Source organism: Nematolebias whitei, chromosome 17, assembly GCF_014905685.2.
Source record: "Nematolebias whitei isolate Nwh7 chromosome 17, NemWhi1, whole genome shotgun sequence".
Taxonomy (NCBI): Eukaryota; Metazoa; Chordata; class Actinopteri; order Cyprinodontiformes; family Rivulidae; genus Nematolebias; species Nematolebias whitei.
In genome coordinates, this window is record NC_056514.1 from 33,956,573 (window position 1) to 33,974,804 (window position 18,232).

The following is an 18,232-nucleotide window of genomic DNA, read 5'->3' on the forward strand; positions in this document are numbered from 1 at the left end:
TTATCAGTTACTGGGCTAAAAGTGAGATAAAAATATTTAATGTTCAAAGAAAGACCTTCAGAAAGCCTGAAAAATATTTACCAAGGCCACTTTATAAGATTAGAAAAAGTAAGTTGAAAGATAAAGAACGACTGAAGACTTTTGCACAGAGCTCTACGTTTGTTAACCTATAAATATTAACAATATTTAGTTGATCCACAATATAATTTGCAAGATATAATTATTTTTAGTCCATATTCAGCAACGCTTTATACCTCAGAGTGCGTGTGTAAACTGAGTGAATCTCAATAAAGTTTTTTGAACACGCTCAGGCTGCAGCAATGGCGGCTCCCAAGTCATGGAGGAGGCTACTGTGTTCCCTGTCCTCGCCGGCCATTGTCGGGGTTTTAACTCGGATATCTGACCGGCTGTTTCGGGCTCGGGACAGAAGAAGGGGGTAAGAGTAACTATTAACCTGCTCGGGTACAGATACGGAGACAAAACCCGGAGTTTTTTCACACCGGACAGTTCTCCCTTTTAGCATGCCTTGCTAACGATGTTGCTGCTAATACATCCATTATCGGACTCGCTTAACGTCGGCGCTGTTAGTAGAAGGTTCTGGGTTGTGCGTTAAAGTTGTGTTTATTTTTGGTACATTTTTACATGAAAATGCTCCTCATGAGAGCGTTGGTAATACTTCTTGTGACGCTTTGCATACAGTTGTTGTTAACCTTGAAGGTTAGTTTTTGTAAGTGAACTAGTTTGATCTACTGCTGAAACTTGACACGTCTTATACAACATCATATTTTCTTTAAAAAAAAAAGACTTTAACAGTGGTCGTACATTACATGAACATGTTTAGCACAGCAGTTGAAGTGTCTATTTCGATCCCACTGGCAAACCTGTGCTTTCATTAAAAGTTAAGTCATTTTTATATAAACAATACCGGTAGATCTTTTTTCTCTGTCAACATTGAATGACCTAGAATAGAAACCACTTCGTTAGGATGAGCAGGTTTCAAGTTCCTGTCAGTGTGAGTGTTAGGTCATTGATCTTTACTGGAAAAGATATAAAACTGCGCCAACACTTCGTCCAGACTCTGTGTTTACTGATAAAAGACAAAAACTGCACCCAAAACATTCAATGAGTTATTATTATTATTATTATACATACGTTTTCTTTATGGGATCACTGGTGCCCATGTCCAACAGTCACTGTGTGAGATGGACCTGGACAGGTCACGAGTCCATCACAGAGACAAATGAGACAGACAACCATTTACACTCACACTTATAGTTGCCATTTCTAAAATTATAACCCTTAAATTATTTTTCTTGCAAAAAAAAAATTAGCTGCTTTTTTTCTTTTTACTATTCTTTTTAATATTCTTCTTCTTCCCAATATTCTTCTACTTGTAATCTTGTTCATATTTTTTCATTCATTCATCCGTGTCTGTTCTACCAAAATTCCTTTTGCACCACTGAATGCATTATTCTTTGAAAAGTTCAGAAATTATTCGTTGAATGTACGTCTACATCAGAGCTATTCGACTAAACTGCTCAAGGAGCCACAGTTACTGAAAGCCAAAAGCTTAGGGGCCAGACATCCAGCAGTTATTGTCATTAAATAAGATTTTTTTACGATTTAAAATCTAGTTTAGATCTAGTTCTAGGGCCACCAGTTGAATAGCCCGTCCATTTGACTTGTGGAGGCAATTCAATTCAAGATGGCTGCCTCAGCTTATCAATACCAGCCAACACAATAATGGCTACAACTCAGTCAATTTTACAAACATTGAGCTAAGATTAGGTGTGGTAGTAGCTGAGAGTCATCCTCAAAACATACCCTTAGTGTTACGTCTTGTGATTTTCCACGAGTGTGTTTAACATCATTTTCAAGGTTTGACTAAAACGTCTGGAACTCATCATTCCTCAACATAAGATGATTTTAGATTAAAATGTGGCTGGCGATATGTATTTTTAAAATGATGAAAAAAATAAAATTATTAACAAAAAAATATGTCTTTGTACTAGCTGCTTAGCATATAATACTTTATAAAATAAAACATGTATATTTACTTTAAAATTTTAAGTTTAATGAAGCATTGATTAAAAATATGCATTAACCAGCCTCAAATGATTGTTACAAAAACAACAGCTTTGACAACGTGTGTTGATTTCTTTCTACCAGCATGTAAAACGACTGTAATCCTTGGTTTACCAGAACAGTTGACACTAGTCAAAGTTGCTCTCCTGCACGTCTGCCTCAGGTGAAAAGAGGTGAGGATCTTCTGGGAGTAGTCTGCTGTAGAATTCAGGCACATTTTGTTCAGCACGTTACCCCACTTAAATGTGGTCGCTGTTAAAGACAATATTCAAACCAAGCTGCTAGGTTGGCAACAATGACTAAACATTTGTCAGGATTTGACAAAAATATAGAAAAATGGGGGGTTCTTCAGTGCAGGTGAGTAGAAAAACATGCAAAGTGAGGAAACTAATAGCAAAAGATCATATCAGGACAAGCATTACAGTATGACTATGCATTTATTTTGAGAAAATTGTTATATATAATAAAAGTTTGGTATATCTGAGGTGAAACTTCTTCAGCTGCTGCACACTCAGACATTAGATACTTTGACCTCTTTGCTATCACTGCTTATCTTGTACTGACTTTCTACGAAGAGATAACCAAGAGAAACGCTACTTTCTTCCCATGCTTTAATTTAGATAAAGAAGAAACAAAAAAGTCGCCTCCTGGAAATATTGTTTACATTTGGCTGCGCATGCTCAACCATCCCGTACTCATTTGTTTACATCGTATAAATTAGATTGGTTCTGTGAAAATAGTTGTCTTGCTTTGCATGTTGCATTTGCATTTAGTTAAGACATGACAAGTCTTTTTTTTTTTTTTTTCCTTTCGTTTTTATCCAGTGTTGAAGAAGCTCAGAAGCTTACTGGTATTTTTTTCTTGGGATTTTAAAAACTGGACAAATTCTTATCTTGGTATTAAATTTGATCTTTATAGATCACATAACTGAGTAAGAAATGTTGATTAGTTCTTTTTACACAATTATTAATAATTTTACAAAACCTTGAACTGTTTGTAAAGAGATTATTGTGGAAAGGATGCATTTCTAGAAGAAATATTAAAACACCATCCATGATAAGAACATACTGTATATTTTAATCTCTAAATTCTAAAGGCTGCTTTCTTATTTAGTTATATTGATATGGATTGTATCTGCTTGATAAAACCAGGATGTTGCAGATTCAGTGTTTGTAGCTGCTAAAATCCTATATTTTAGGCTCCTGGTTGCTGTTGTTCCTGGTAGGCTTTGGTTTTACGTGCGCTCAATCAAGATTCACTATGCAGATCGTCATTTCGACTTATAAATCATAAAATAATTTATTTCCCTCACAATGTCCATTTACATTTAGAAAACAAATAAATCTGCATCGACTCTAAGCACAATAGAAAACTGTTTGCCCCTTCTCATTAGCAACACCTGAACAGACTCGCACCTGCCCTTAAGTACCCACCTTCTTCTTCTGACATATTCAGTACACAAAAATGAAATACACCCCCTAGTGGAGATAAACACAGAAAAACAAGATAAAAGGCTCCTACAGTGTTGTTGATGTGGGTCATTTTTACTTCCTTGATCTTCCTGTTGGTTCCCAAAAGGAAATAATTTGAGTATGGAAACTGGTTGGAGTCTAAAATAAGAATCTTCCTTCGAAGGAAGACACGTGTTTCTTGACACCGTTAAGTTACCAGGTCTCTCTTGTAAATGAATCCTCGTGGCTCAATGGGACTAACCTGTTTAAAGGTTGAATGAATGAAAAAGTTAACAAGCCTGTTTCTTAATTTTCATTTAATTTTTTTCCATCAAATGTAAATTTTCTGAATAATTTCCTCCAACATTTAGATTTTGAACACCAGTCCAAACAGTGTAACACAACAACTTATTTATATTTCCACTGTGATAATACGTGTTGGTTATAAAGCTACAGGGCCGCACGGTGGATCAGTTGCTAGAGCTGTTGCTTCTCAGCGAGAAGGTTGCCGGATTGAATCCTGGCCGGGGGCCTTTCTGGGTGGAGTTTGCATGTTCTCTCCGTTCATGCGTGGGTTTTCTCCGGGTACTACGGTTTCCTCCCACAGACCAAAAACATGCATGTTAGGCTGATTGGTAACTCCGTTTGTCTTTGTGTGTCCCTGTGATGGACTTGCGACCTGTCCAGGGTGTCCCCCACCTCTTGCACAGCGACTGCTGGATATGGGCACTAGTGACCTCCGCAACACAAAAAGGAAGAAGTGGGTAAAGATGATGGATGGATGGATGGATGGATGGATGATTAAGAAGAGGTTTTTAACTAATATATAATATAGTTATATTTAATTCTATATAAATGCAATCTAATTAAATGAAATTATAATTAATACAATACAACCAACTTGGGGCTGGAAGAACTTATGGAAATGAAAACCAAGAAAAACACAAACTTAATGGCAGCAATAATTGTAAATACAAACATACATAGGAAAGAAAGAGAGTTGAGACAGTAAAGTGAGGAAATATTGTCAGTATGTCCCCCAGTCACCTGAACCTACAGCAGCATAACTAAAGGGATGGTTCACTTGAGTCACCCCTAACTGTAGGCTTTATATATAAAAAAATAAAAGAAGAACATTTTTAGTCCTAATCTTAAAACCAGAGGGTTTCTCTCTCCAGAATCAAAAGTGGAAGCTGGTTTTACAAGAAAAGAGTCGGACGACTGAAAGCTCAATGTGCCATTCTGCTTTTAGAACTTCTAGGAACCCCAAGTAAACCCAGAAGTCTGAGAGCACAGCTCTCTGCTGAGATAATATGGTACTGTGAGGTTTTTATGATCAAGCTTGGTTGTTATGAGCTCTATATGTGGAAAAAGAGGACAAAGTTGCATGTTGTCAATCTTGTCCGCAGAATGAAGGATTGTGGGTATTTAATCATCGCAAATGATTGGTCTCACATGTACCAGGATACCTAATGTGGTAACCTTAAGAATTCCTTTATTTAATGAAATTTACAATTTTACTTTACAGCATAAGGGTTCTGTATGATTGTCAAATCTTCAATAGAAACTTTGCCATGCCATCCATCCATCCATCCATCTATCCATCCATCCATCCATCCTTCATCTTTGTAACTAGATTTAATGTTTTAAGATAAACTCAAAAATATAACTTACAATAGATTCATTTTGAAAACAAAACTTTAATAATAAATAATATGGGTGAAAGACACACATCAGCTGCAGTGGACAAGCTTAATTATGCAAACCTGCAGTTTAATTTCATCACAAAGTCGAACGTTGTTCATTATAGCTTTAATCTTTTTTTTAAACCAAGAGTTGTCATCACCAGAGATTATTCCACATAAAGATCTAAAGTTGCACCAACAAACTATACCATACAAAGCATTCATGAACAAAGTGAAAACTAAAGTAAGATTAAATGAGCAAGGCTTGTAAAACATTATCTGTTCCAGTGTTGGGTGGTGACCTCATTTCAAAACAAACAACAACAAAAAATAAATCATCTTTTCTAGTTTACTGAATGGAACCACTCTAGATTCCATTTCAGAAGACTGAGGATGTCACGAGATTACGGTAACTAAGTTAATACTTGCATAGTTTTGACGTGAGAGCGAGAGAAGAGGTTTTTAAACTATGTGCTTCAAATCAGCTCAGATCTGGTTTAGTCAAATACCAGAGTTCATCACAATTTTATTGTTGAATTTACTACCTAAGGCTTTGTTAATGATGCCTGTACGTCTGAAAATTAAAGATGAGCATGTCAATTTCCTTCTGTGTTTCTGCACATTGTATAAGATTTAAAAATCCAGTTTAACATCATTTCACAGAGACGTTTATCTGTGTCGGTAAAGTTAAGATTTGAAAGTGAGCTGCTTATCTCTCATCACTCTGCCTTATCTTTCACAAGTTACGGAAAGCAGGGAGAGGATCAGCTGTTTCTTCTTACATAACCCGATCTATGATCAGAGTATGTCTGTTTCACTGCTGTTACGCTGCCGTAAAAACAAGATGATTTGTTTTATGCTTCACTGGCACAAGGATGTTATCTGTCAGAGTTTTTTTTATGATTTGAAGTAATCTACTAAATATGTTTGTGATTGCATTCAAATCACAACTAACTGGGAAGTCCTCACACACATTAAGTCCCTAAAGTCAATACAGTAGTGCTGCTGCTCCAGGAAGAACACCCTGCCCAGTGTTTAGTCCACCACCTCTGGACCAGCACCTTGCAACCAGAACCAGGCTGAACCCCGCAGCTGTCTGTCGCTTGCAGCTCCCAGGATCCGGGTCTCATTGAGTCCAGATCAACTGCAGCCCAGCTACTCAGCAGTGGAGATACAACTTGAAGGATGAGTTCAGCTTCAGAAGTATTTACAACTTTCCTTCCAGTTCTGTGAGCGTATCCTTACAGAACTTCTGACTTTGCTGCAAAACTTTCAGAAAAGCAGCAGTTGGAAGCAGTGTTGCCTTCTGGGGAGTGAACTGGTGGCTTCTGGGTAATGTAGTTCTGTAGACTAGCAAAAACAGTGTAGGCTTAATGAAAGAAAACTACAAAATAATAGCAGCGCATTTATTTTATTTTATTTTTTTGGGAAAATATGTACAGTACTGTATGTCCACAAACTGCGATAGTTAGTCCGCGAAAGTCGAATCGCAAAGTAGCGAGGGACTACTGCATCTGATTTGCACATAAAAAAAAAATCATCCTCTTTATGATTTATTGCTTTGACATTGCTTCTGTATTTGTGTGCACAAAACCTTTGAGTCCTAAGTATTTGGCTCACTTCTATTTCCTAATGTAACACCTCGACCCTCTCTTGGACCCTCAGTTTGAAGAAAGAGTAGAGATTAAACTATTCTACTGCAACATACTCTATATTTGTTACATTATACTAGTTATTATCAAGTTTGCAACAGACTTGAGCACAGTTGTTTAATGCTTGTTAAAAAAAGACAATAATCCTAAGCATATTATACCATAATACACCAAATTAAACATAACATTTGTGATGCTCGTTTTGTTTTTTAAACGGTTTGTAATTTGTCTGTACAGTATACATTTACAATGAAACACTGTTTGCTCAGTTTGCAACAGTACCTATTAAAATATACTAGAAGACAATAAAATCAAGGGCAAATTATATAAAAGATCAAGTAAAAAATAAAAAAACTTGTAAAGCACACACATAAAACTGAGCATCACCACAATGGTAAACCATTAAACTGAACTATTGATGACCCGACTGGAGTTCAAAGGAAACCATTGCTCGTCTTGCTGGATCTGGAGCAAAGGCTTTGATACCTTTTCCCAGATTGCAGGAGCATGAACGTTGGCAGGGTGGTGAGGGTCCTTTAAAATATTGTTGGCCCTGCGAACACATGGTTGAAAATCTCCAACAGTGAGGGTGAGAGGCGCCAATTGTTCTGCTTGCTGTTTTTACATTCCTGCTCAGCTGTTGTTTCTCCAGGGCTTTGCAACTACTGAACAGTGTTGCCAGATCTCGCGATAGAAACAAGCAACCAGCTCTATGAAAACAAGCCCAACTGGCAACCCACCACATTGTGTAGAACAGTGGCCGTTTATAAACAGTATAAACATAAATCATGCTAAACACTTTGAATAACACACTTTTATGCTCTGATTAATAAAACAAACATTTCACATATGTAACAAATATGTAAATCATATTTTTTCTACATATTTTTAAAAACAAAACATCCTGACATCTGCGTGTGAGTAGAGCCCCCTAGTGGTCGGCCACAGTGTGAGCATTTGTTTGGGTGTGCGCCTGTCGCCTCGCCAACTTGGTCGGGAGCGATAAGCAGGAAACGGGGGCTTGGAAGGGACAAACTACCTACTACCGCCCAAATAAACAACTTCACGTTTAAAAACAAGCCCAGAAAACGACGACTCACAAGATTTGCAAGCGACTTAAGAAAAAAAACAAGCCTAAAGTCGCTATAATAAGCGGACTTGGCAACACTGCTACTGAACCAAGCGGTGAGGGTGTATGTCAGCAGAGTCCGCAGTTTCTCTGTAAAAAAAGTCATGAGATGGGGATGTGAGTAGTCCTGCCCCTTTTCAGGTGCCGCAGGGGGTTAAGCCTCTGTTGGGCCTTTTTGACAATAGCTGCTGTGTTGACAGCGGAGGTCAAAGTATTCCAAGGAATTTGATGTGGCTGACACTACCGGCACTGACTGTACGTTGAAATACTCAAGTATATCGCAACAAGAGCTTAAAACTACTTGATAAAATAAACTGCATTTTGAAGGGCCAGAGAGTCCTAGACTTCAGATCAGATAGTTAATAGTTTGTGCTTAATCAGCTGTTACATCAGTTGCAGAGCTGGAGTATGGAGAAAAGGGGAGAAGCCTTTGTCCAGGCTAGGATAATGGCTTTCCAAAAGAGGGGTCATTTTAAAACTCTACATTTTTACATGACATGGTGTTGCTTTTGTCCTCATTTGAACACTCTGTTTCTACACCGTTTTCTTAGCTAACAAACAGTTGTGTACACACAATCTGTCACATCGCGTATACACAGGCTATTTTTGCCCTCCATATTCACATAGCACTGCGGACTACACGGATGTCTGCATGCTATTTTTGTGAGAGTTGTTTTATAAGACTAAAAAATTATTTTAAACAACCCCTCATATGGTCAGCCTTTAGCCTAGTCTGGGAAAATATGTCTGCTCTTTTCCTCTATGTGCTCACTACTGACGTTGTGTCTGATCAGGTACCTACTACTAATAACTTTGACAGAGTACCACTTTAAAAATCACCAGGCTATCCCCTTAAGGAGCAGGGTTTCCCTCCAGTCCAACAGGTGGCAATGGTGTGCTGGTTTTGCATTTATCTAATAAAAAAAGAGCTATGGACGATTTCTCGTTAAGAGTTGAACATATATTTGTGTTTTTGTTGAGTAATGCTGAAATATGAATGGCTAAAAATGCGTTTTTCTTTTGGCTATACTCGTCTTTGTTGTGTCATTGGTGTCACTTTCTGAGTGGAAGTTTTATCACTGAATATCTGCACACATTGATCACAAAAGCCTAAGTTGTCGAAGGTCAGCTGTGGTGGGATCTGGTAAATCCTCTCAAGACAGGCTGATAAAATTTATGTCACCCAGGCTCAGACGGTCGAGCTTGAATTAGCCGTTAGTCTCCACTTTACTATTAAAAACTACCACAGCTCCAACAGAGTGCAGTACATGAAATAGCTGGAACATTTATAATATATACTGTTAAAACAATAAGATCAGCGAGAATAATAAAATCAGTAAAATAAACAAATGCAAGTCTCAAGTTGTGCCAAAAACCATGGAACAAAAATGTGTTTAAATTTAATAGGGATGTACGATATTGGATTTTTGGTTGATATCCGATATGCCGATATGTTAAAACTTATTTGGCCGATACCAATATTTTTTCCCCTAGGCCTACTTACAGAGCTTTCTCTGCTGTGGAATTAAAATTCTACATTATTCTGCATGGTCTTTGTCAATTTGACCTGCTACCAAATGCAGATGCCAAAAAGGGGCCTGAAAATGATTGAATGTATAATATATCTTTATAAAAAAACTGTTCCTTTTATATTGGCGAGTTATTTTGATGGAATGGCCAATGTCCGATATTTAACTTTATTGCTAATATCGGCCGATACCGTGCCGATAATATCGTGCATCCCTAAAATGTAATATTCTGACTAGGAATGTGCAATATGTACTGTACACGGTAGAAACGATAGACATTTAGCTTATGATAGAGATCTGTCTTCTACTGGCTAACCGCAGTAATGCTGTGTCTGATGTAAAATCAGAGTTGTCAGATTTAATTACTTTTTTTTAATTGAAAACTGTGCTTAAGTGGTTTTAAAGTCTTTTCTTCAAGAGCTAAGTAGCGAAGCTACAAGCTAACAGTTTGCCGTAGTGTTGCCGTATTTGGACGCATGCGCAGAACGCTGTGTTCCGTCAAAGTGTTTTTTTTTTCCTGTCGAAAGTTAAAATAAGCGTTGGTCAGCTTTAGGGAAACCTGTTCTCTGATCTGTGAAAAGAACGTTGTGTTGTGTGATTTTACTGCGAGACTCTCTGGTCAAAGCCACAGAGGAAACTGGCCGCCATTTTGTGTCAGCTCTCCTTAAAGCGGAAGGAGACGCCCACTAGAGGGTTGGAGGGTGAAGTGTTTCAGTGTAAAATGCTGCTCTGTTGCTGTTCATTTCTTAAGTGAGAAGACTGGAAACTGTTAAGAGTTAACAACATATTTTTGTTTAAAACATATGGCTAAAACTACATTTGATCTCGTTTGCACTGTTTTGCACTACAAGAAAGTAGCCTCATACTTGATTTATTAATTATTTAAAAACTCTCTGGACCTTGTAGTGAATTTTCTTAATGAGATTATTTTGTGGTATAGCAGTTTTCAAAATAAATGATGGCAAATGGATACCCCATGCTTTTTTTTCCATTCCTATTGCAAGTTTTATACCAAAAACATATCGTGATATACAGTATATCGTGATATATATCATTATCGCCACCCTTCACAATACATATCGTGATATGAATTTTATGCACAGCCCTAATTCTGACTATTAACTGTGTTAATGGCGATGGGTTTAATTATATTTACAGGGAGGTGTAATGTTATATGTATGTACCAATGTGTGAAGTCTGATGTTCAGATAGTGTTTTGTTAATATGTTTCATATTTCTTTTTATTTTGTTTTTATGAGTCTTTGAACGCTTACATTTTTTGGTCAGTTTCAGATGTTTGTGTCTCCTGCAGGTCCTCCGTGCTGCTGCTGGCTCCTCTGCTTGTTGAAACCGACCCAGCTCCTCGCCGCATCTCCAGGCCCACCGGGTCAGCCGGAGCTCAAGGCACAGATGGCCTCTGCGCCCACTTCCGGTGGATGGCGGAGCAAGTACCAGCCTTCCGAGTTCCAGGAAGCAACGTCAAAATACTGACCTCACCTGAGCAGTTCTACCAGGCCATGAAGGTTGGTGCGCCAACTGTTTCTATAAACAAAGTTTTTCCTCTTCCAGGAAATAGTTTTAAATTATTATTTTAGTAGTTTAATATAAGAGAAGTCTTATTAAATTCTTTTGTATAATGGATTGAGAGTATGGCTCTATTTAAAAAGACGACAAAAATAAGAGTTACAGGTTGTATCCTGATGATTTAAGAGTCGGTTAAAGATTTTAGGGATATAAAGATGTGGGCCTCTAAAACACATTTAGGAGAACCGATTTGTGTTTTCATGTTTATCAAGCGCATCCTTTTAAATTTTTACACTTCACTTTTCCATGATGACATTTATATACATGTAAAACAATCCTATGCATCACCTTTATTTATCTACAGGATAATTCCCTCAATACACAAACTGAAGTGCAACACTTTCCAATGAATAATAATTGATTTGTGAATGAATTGAGGCAGCAAAAGAATTTAGTTCTGGTAAAAACTGCATTACTAAGTTCACGCCCATCCACACACTGTGCTCAGGTGTCATTTACAGTTTTGCCACGCCCACCTGACCTTTAGAGATTGGCAGGTTTTGTGTGAATGCCATAACGATGTGATATTTATAGCTCATTTTGGCCACGGGCACCGTTTTTTCCTTTTCATCAGTGTGACAAGACTGTTCAGTGTTTGTTGCAACAAGCGGGAAAAATTCTTGTGGTCATAACAGGTTTTAAACAAACTAAACCGCAACATTATTTAACGCAAGCGAGACGTCAAGTGGGTGATGAATGGTGGAAAAAGCGTGTTCGACGTGTAAAGGAAATAAAAATCTTCTGAAAAGTATCAGTTTGTTTATGGAATAAGTGCGTTAAAGGGTCAAGCTTGTAAAATGTTTATCTTCACTGTTTGGAACACATGGTTTTCTTTATGAAATGTTTCTTTCAACGGCCAATTAGTACATTAAAGAAGTTTATTGTGTGAATGTTTATGAAGCATTTACACTATGTTTTTCAGCACGATTCTTGTCCCACAGTTTTCAAGCTATAACAAATCATAAATCAAAATGTTCAGCTCATTCAGGACAATCCTCCTGTGACTTTTGGTATTGGTGCAACTTTAGCTTTTTGAAATATTTAGCCTTTTCTGCCATTTTTTTCCTCATAGAAAATTAATTGAGCTCATTTTACATCCTTCAAATCTTTACATCTGTTTGCAACCTTTTACTGCTCCTTCCACATTTTGTTCTGGTTCAGCTTCTTTCAGCTTCTTTGTGCAAATTTAAACTTTTTTTTTTCCAGCCACTTTCAGCTAATTTCAGCTGTTTTTTTCAGTTGTTTTGTGCTCCTTTCAGATTCTTTCTGCTAGCTACAACATTTTTGTGCTTCTTCTAACTTCTTTCTACTAATTTCAGCTTGTTATGCTCCTTTCAGCTTATTTCTGCAAGTTTCAGCTTTTTCTACTATTTCAGCTAACGTTTAGCTATTTTATGCTAATTTAAGCTTTTTCAGCTAATTCCACTTTTGTTGTACTAATTTTACTGTCTGTCTAATTCAGCACAAATCTGCTCTCGACTTCCTACTGGTAATTTAAGCTACCTTCTGCCTTTTTAGCTACTCTTTAGCTGTTTTTTTTTCTTCTAATTTCAGCTTTTTTTCAAATAATTTCCACTTTTATGTGCTCACATGTGCTGCTTCTTTCAATAAATGTGTGCTCTCTGCGTTCTTCTGCTAATTTAAGCTTGTTCTACCATTTCAGCTACCTTTTTTTAAGCGTTTTTGTTACTAATTTCGTCTGTTTTCAGATAAATTCAATTTTTTTGTGGCAATTTCTGCTACTTGTCTTTCTACTAATTTCAGCTTGTTTTGCTCTTTTCAGCTTTTTTCTGCTATTTCAGCTAATATTTAGCTGTTTTTGTGCTAAAATTAGTGTTTTCAGCTAATTCCACATTTTTTTAGCTAATTTCTACTCCTTCCACTTCCTTCTGGTTCCTTAATTTTACTGTCAGTCTAATTCAGCAAAAATGTGCTCTCCACTTCCTACTGGTAATTTAAGTTACCTTCTGCCTTTTTAGCTACTCTTTAGCTGGTTTTTGTTTTGTTTTGTTAATTTCATCTTTTTTCAAGTAATTTCCACTTTTTTGTGCTCACGTGCTTCTTTCAGTAAACGTGTACTCTCTGCTTTTTTCTGCTAATTTAAGCTTCTTTCTGCTCTTTCAGCAATTTTTTTCTTATTTAAGCTTTTTTTCAGCTAATTTCCTAATTTCTGTGCCCATTTCTGCTTATTTAAATCTAATTCAGCTTATGTGTGTTCTTTCTGCTTTCTTCTGCTAACTTAGCCTTGTCCATCCATTTTAGCTACATTTCAGCACGTTTTTAGCTAATTACAGCTGTTTTTCAGCAAGTTCTTAAGCAATAAGCAGCAGTCACACTGACGTGTCAAACAAACTTCATGGCAATTCAAGGGTCAGTGTGCTTTTCTTAAATGAATGTGAATGTTTATGAAATGTTTTCCTTTAAATGTTTTTATTAACTCCTCTGAGAAATCTGCAGTACAATGACGCATTCATAAATCTGCCTGAATCTGCTCCGTGCAGTTTGCTTTGAGGGTTTTAGACCTTCATCACTGAAAACAAAGGCCTGTGACAATTGTAAGGATTATCTAGAGATGTTTGCTGATCATAACAAAATGGACGCCCATACAAGAAATGAGTGGTGGGATAACACTTTCACACTTTGAGGAAAAAAACAAGATTGTACGAAGAACGGCGCCAGCCATGGTCACAGAACCGTCTGAAGCCAGAGTTCTGTCTGGGGGTTGAAGTGACCTGAACTCTCGCTGCCTCGTACAAAGTGTGGAAAAACACCAGACTTTATTTTCTCCAACAGTAACACCCACAGATTAAAATTACACCAAATGAACCCTCACACAAAGTGCATGCAGTCAGAGCAGAAACATGTTAATCCAAGAAGAAAGCATCACGGGTTAGACATCCTGGATGAGTTCATGATTTTTAATTTTATTTCCAGTCAGAAAAGGGAGTGCGGTGTATTTAACTATAGTGCCATTTAAAAGCTGCAATAACATTTAAAGTAGTCTTTTTCTTTCTTTATCTTTTTGTAATCCAATTTGTACTTTTTTACCAGTTTGTTCAATGGTTAAAAACAAAAGAAAGTTAAAAATAACATGTAAAGCCTGGCAATTCTTTAAGGTGTGTATAAATAAATAAATATCTATATCTATATCCATATATAGTATTTTTCAGCCTATAAGTCACATTTTTTTTGCATAATTTGCATGCCATGCGACTTATACACCGAAGCAACATATTTGTTTTTTCCCCTCATATTTATAAACCAATTTTTGGCAGAGATATGACTAATTTCATTCATTCAGACTGAAAATATTTAACACTACCATTGTCAGCCGCTAAATGGCACTCGAGTAGTATGGCATGCCATTGTGTCATGTAATAGGTTAAAATGGCTATTAATGACTCAATCGGCTTGCCATAGTCTGCCACCTATGTCCAGCTCGCTTGAAGCAACCGTCAAATCAGCTTCATTTCGCTGCGTTGACCATTGAAGTGCATTTATTAAGTAAAAGTTCAACTGAGACACACCTTTACTATAACGTTGCGCAAACAAATAATTGTTTTAGGTGCTTATCTTGTTAAATTTTGACGAAACGCGCTTCCTCGTTCCTGATTTCCTCCCTGTCTGAGCACTCCCGGAGCACCGAGGCAGTGAATACTTTTGAAAGACAGCTGATTTGACCGTTAAAATCCTTTTATTCAGTAAAAGTTTAACTGAGACGCACCTTTTACTGTAAAGTCGAGCAAGCGAGTAATTGTTTTTCGGTGGTTCTTTTGTGAAATTTCAAAGAAATGCACAGCGACTCGTTCCTCTGTGCGTTTCCGCAAATTGGGTTTCGAAATGCAGATGATTTGACCGTCAAAGTGCATTTATTAAGGAAAAGTCAGACTGAGACACGTTTGCCTTAATGTCGAGCAAACAAATAATTGTTTTTAAGTGTTAATCTTGTTAAATTCTTGTTTATGTCTTCCCGTGCACGCTCACGCGGCCACCATTTGGCAGCCAATCGATTTTTGGCACAACACTGGCCCACATTTCCAGGTTTCAGTGATGATGCAAAATAGATGCGACATATACGGCAAAGTGACATATTTATGTTTTATTTCCCCTTTATTAGACGTATTTGGACTGATGTGACTTATCGGGTGGTGCGATGTGTATGGCGGAAAATACGGTATATCTATATAGATAGATAGATAGATAGATATGGTATAAATATATAGCTATAGATCAATATAATGTTTTCTACCTTTCATGCAAGAGTTTTAGAAAAAAATGTTGTAGTTGTCTTGAAAATAATTTTACTTGTGTTATCACCGTCATGATAGACATAACCCTCAGGATATATTTTGCATCTCAGCTGCAACCACCCTAAATTTGAGCTCTAACTGTGAAATTGTCTGATCTATAGTCATTTTTGTGTTTTCAAGGATCAATTGTCTATGGTGGCCATCTTGAATTGGGCTGATTTCAAAAGTGAATTAGTTTTGGACGTACATCCTGTGATTATTTCCTGAAAGTTTGATTAAAGTCTGTCCTGTGCTTCAGGAGATCTTTTTCTAACAGACGAACACACAACCAGAAGCTGAAGTGATGTCACTGGGAAATCCACCTCTTTAATTAAAAAGGCTTCACAATGATGCCAAACATTATACGAAGGGATTTCCCAGTGCAACGACAGCAAACAGAGAAAAGGGGTAAATTTCCCAAGAAATTAAATGATTATTACTGAAGACATATCGGTTAGAAAACTTTGATTTAAAGGCAGATCATGAAGATTATGTGCTATTTTTGGGATCACTATGGCGGCGTCTTTATGGACTCATTTGTTACGCAAGTTTCAGTTACAGCAGAAATCAACCTTTGTCGTGTTTTTTGCACGAGACTGGGCTCATTTGCAGGCCCAGGGTTGTGACTGCTGGTTCAATTGATTAATTTTAACCGGTATTACTAATTTATTTATACCTTTAAAAAAAAAAAAAATCAGTTTCATAGCAGGATTCTACCTTCATTTTGCGGCTTGTCAGGACAACAGTGTGAATGTGACTGAAATTCTTCTGAAAATTACACATTTTTCTTTTGCATTACACCCACAAACTACATTCTCAATCACTGTTTTTAATTTCTCCTGTTAAGGCACGCATCAAAACTGCACAGAGGCGTGTGGTGATGGCCTCCTTGTATCTGGGAACAGGTCAGCTGGAGCAGGAGCTGGTGAGATAAAGCATTTTTTCTTAAAATTTTAGAGACTTTTTGCCTTTTCAGTTCAGGGCAGGTGAGAACAAAGCCACAACGGCACAGGGGCTTGCCAGATGACTGGTCATATGTGCCAGAAAATGTGAGTCAGGCTTCTCTTCCAAGAAGACCGCAATGTGTTTTGTTCAGAGTGAAAATGTACTCCAGGCCAAAGCTACAAGGAATGACCCCAAAATGCAAAGGTTTGCGGGTATGAGGCACTGGCGTGCAGTTTTTCATGCTTGGAAAGCCCAGCATAACAACACTAAAACCAAAGCAAACCACAGTCTGGACTCATGCTACTATTCAGCTTTTTTTTTCTTTTTCAACAAACTGGAACAAGCCGCAGCAGAGAGGAGGAAACGCAGAGACGAACATGCGAGCCAAAATGCTCAATCATAGTTAAAAACACTGGAATCAGCTGGTCAACGATGTAACTTCACAGGATGATGGATTACTAGAAATGTGAGTCCGTAAAAGGCAGCGAGGCCATCTGACCTTTGTTTTTACTCATGGGTTTGCTTAAAAATGACTGAAATGAGCTAAATTCAATCCGTTATAATATATAAGCATGGTTTGTGGTTAGGACTGAACAAAGCTGCAAACTGCAGGTGTTGTTTCAGTCTAAAGCCTGGACAAAAGAATAGCAGCCTGTTCCCAGGCTTTGACACAAACACGGTTAAAGGGATGCTGACAGTTGCACCTGAAAAGTGTATTTACTCAGGTGGTGGAGCCAGCAGTGAGAGGAATCCAGTAACTGGAAGAAGGGCGAGTTTACCTTAAACACAACATGTGCAACGTTTATTCAGTGCACTTTACAAGCTCTCAGGAACTATGTTGTTAGTAGTTTTTAATGCTTCTGTACAAGGATGCACCTGAAGTGAGCAGGAAGACAATCCACAGATTTTTCACTTCTGTGTAGATTTTATCTGCTTAAAAATAACGTTAGAAACAGATGACAACAGCTGACGGGCAGAAAATAATAATTTTGCAATCAAAAAGCAAAAGGCCAGGATAAAATTCTGTGGAAATGCAGTGAAGGCTGCAGAATGAATTGACTAAAAAAGTACACACAAGCAGGACACACAATGAAAACCAGGACAAATAGAGTAAAATAGCTAAAATTAGCCAAACTGTTCTTTGACCAGTAATTACCGGTACCTAAAATTATTCTGACAACTAAAATGAGCAAAACGGTAGCTAAAAGCTAGAATTGACAAAATTGTAGCTAAAACCTTAAATTTGTAATACATAGCAACATAGCCAAAAGCTAAAATGACCAAAACCTACAGAAGGTAAAAGCTAAAATAGGCTAAATGTACATTAACTAATAGCAAAAAATTTCATAACAAACAGTAGTAGAAAAATTATTTTAGCAAAAGCTAGTTTGATCAAAAAGCTGAAAATAGTAAAACAGTAGCTAAAAATTGTACTGGTAAATTAATTAGCAAAATACTAGCTAAAAGATAAATTCAGCAAAATAGGAGCTAAATGCATCCACTGGTGTGCTTCCAATAAAAAACTTGTCAATTAACCAATCAAATGCTTTAAAGTGATGACGTTATTATCTGGGCTTCCACAAGAACTTGAAAGGCAATATCAGTGTATGTAAACATATGACTTTGAAGAAAGTAATAAAAAATAATCTCATTATTCTGGCATTTAGCAATTAGAAATAATTTGAGGGATCATAATTGACCTAAAATGGGAAACGTCTAGTCTGATTTAATGTCGGACGGGGAGAAGAAAACGTTTGTGTCTTTTTATAGTGTATGTAAACATCTGGTTTCAGCTGTATATGCAGTAAAAGGCAGAGATGTTTCAGAAATCATGAATTTTATATATATATATATATATATATATATATATATATATATATATA

General features: G+C 37.1%; 1 protein-coding gene across 1 annotated transcript in view; it reads left to right on the top strand.

Annotated features, from left to right (window-relative positions):
* Nucleotides 1-305: 305 nt before the first annotated feature.
* The window catches only part of LOC119423532 (CDP-diacylglycerol--glycerol-3-phosphate 3-phosphatidyltransferase, mitochondrial), a 29,323-nt gene continuing 11,396 nt past the window's right edge, over nt 306-18,232 (top strand). Inside the window, exons 1-3 of the mRNA XM_037690930.1 lie at nt 306-436; nt 10,844-11,054; nt 16,252-16,328. Coding sequence (XP_037546858.1) covers nt 321-436; nt 10,844-11,054; nt 16,252-16,328 — 404 coding nt within the window. The 5' untranslated portion in view covers nt 306-320. The remainder of the gene's footprint in view (nt 437-10,843; nt 11,055-16,251; nt 16,329-18,232) is intronic.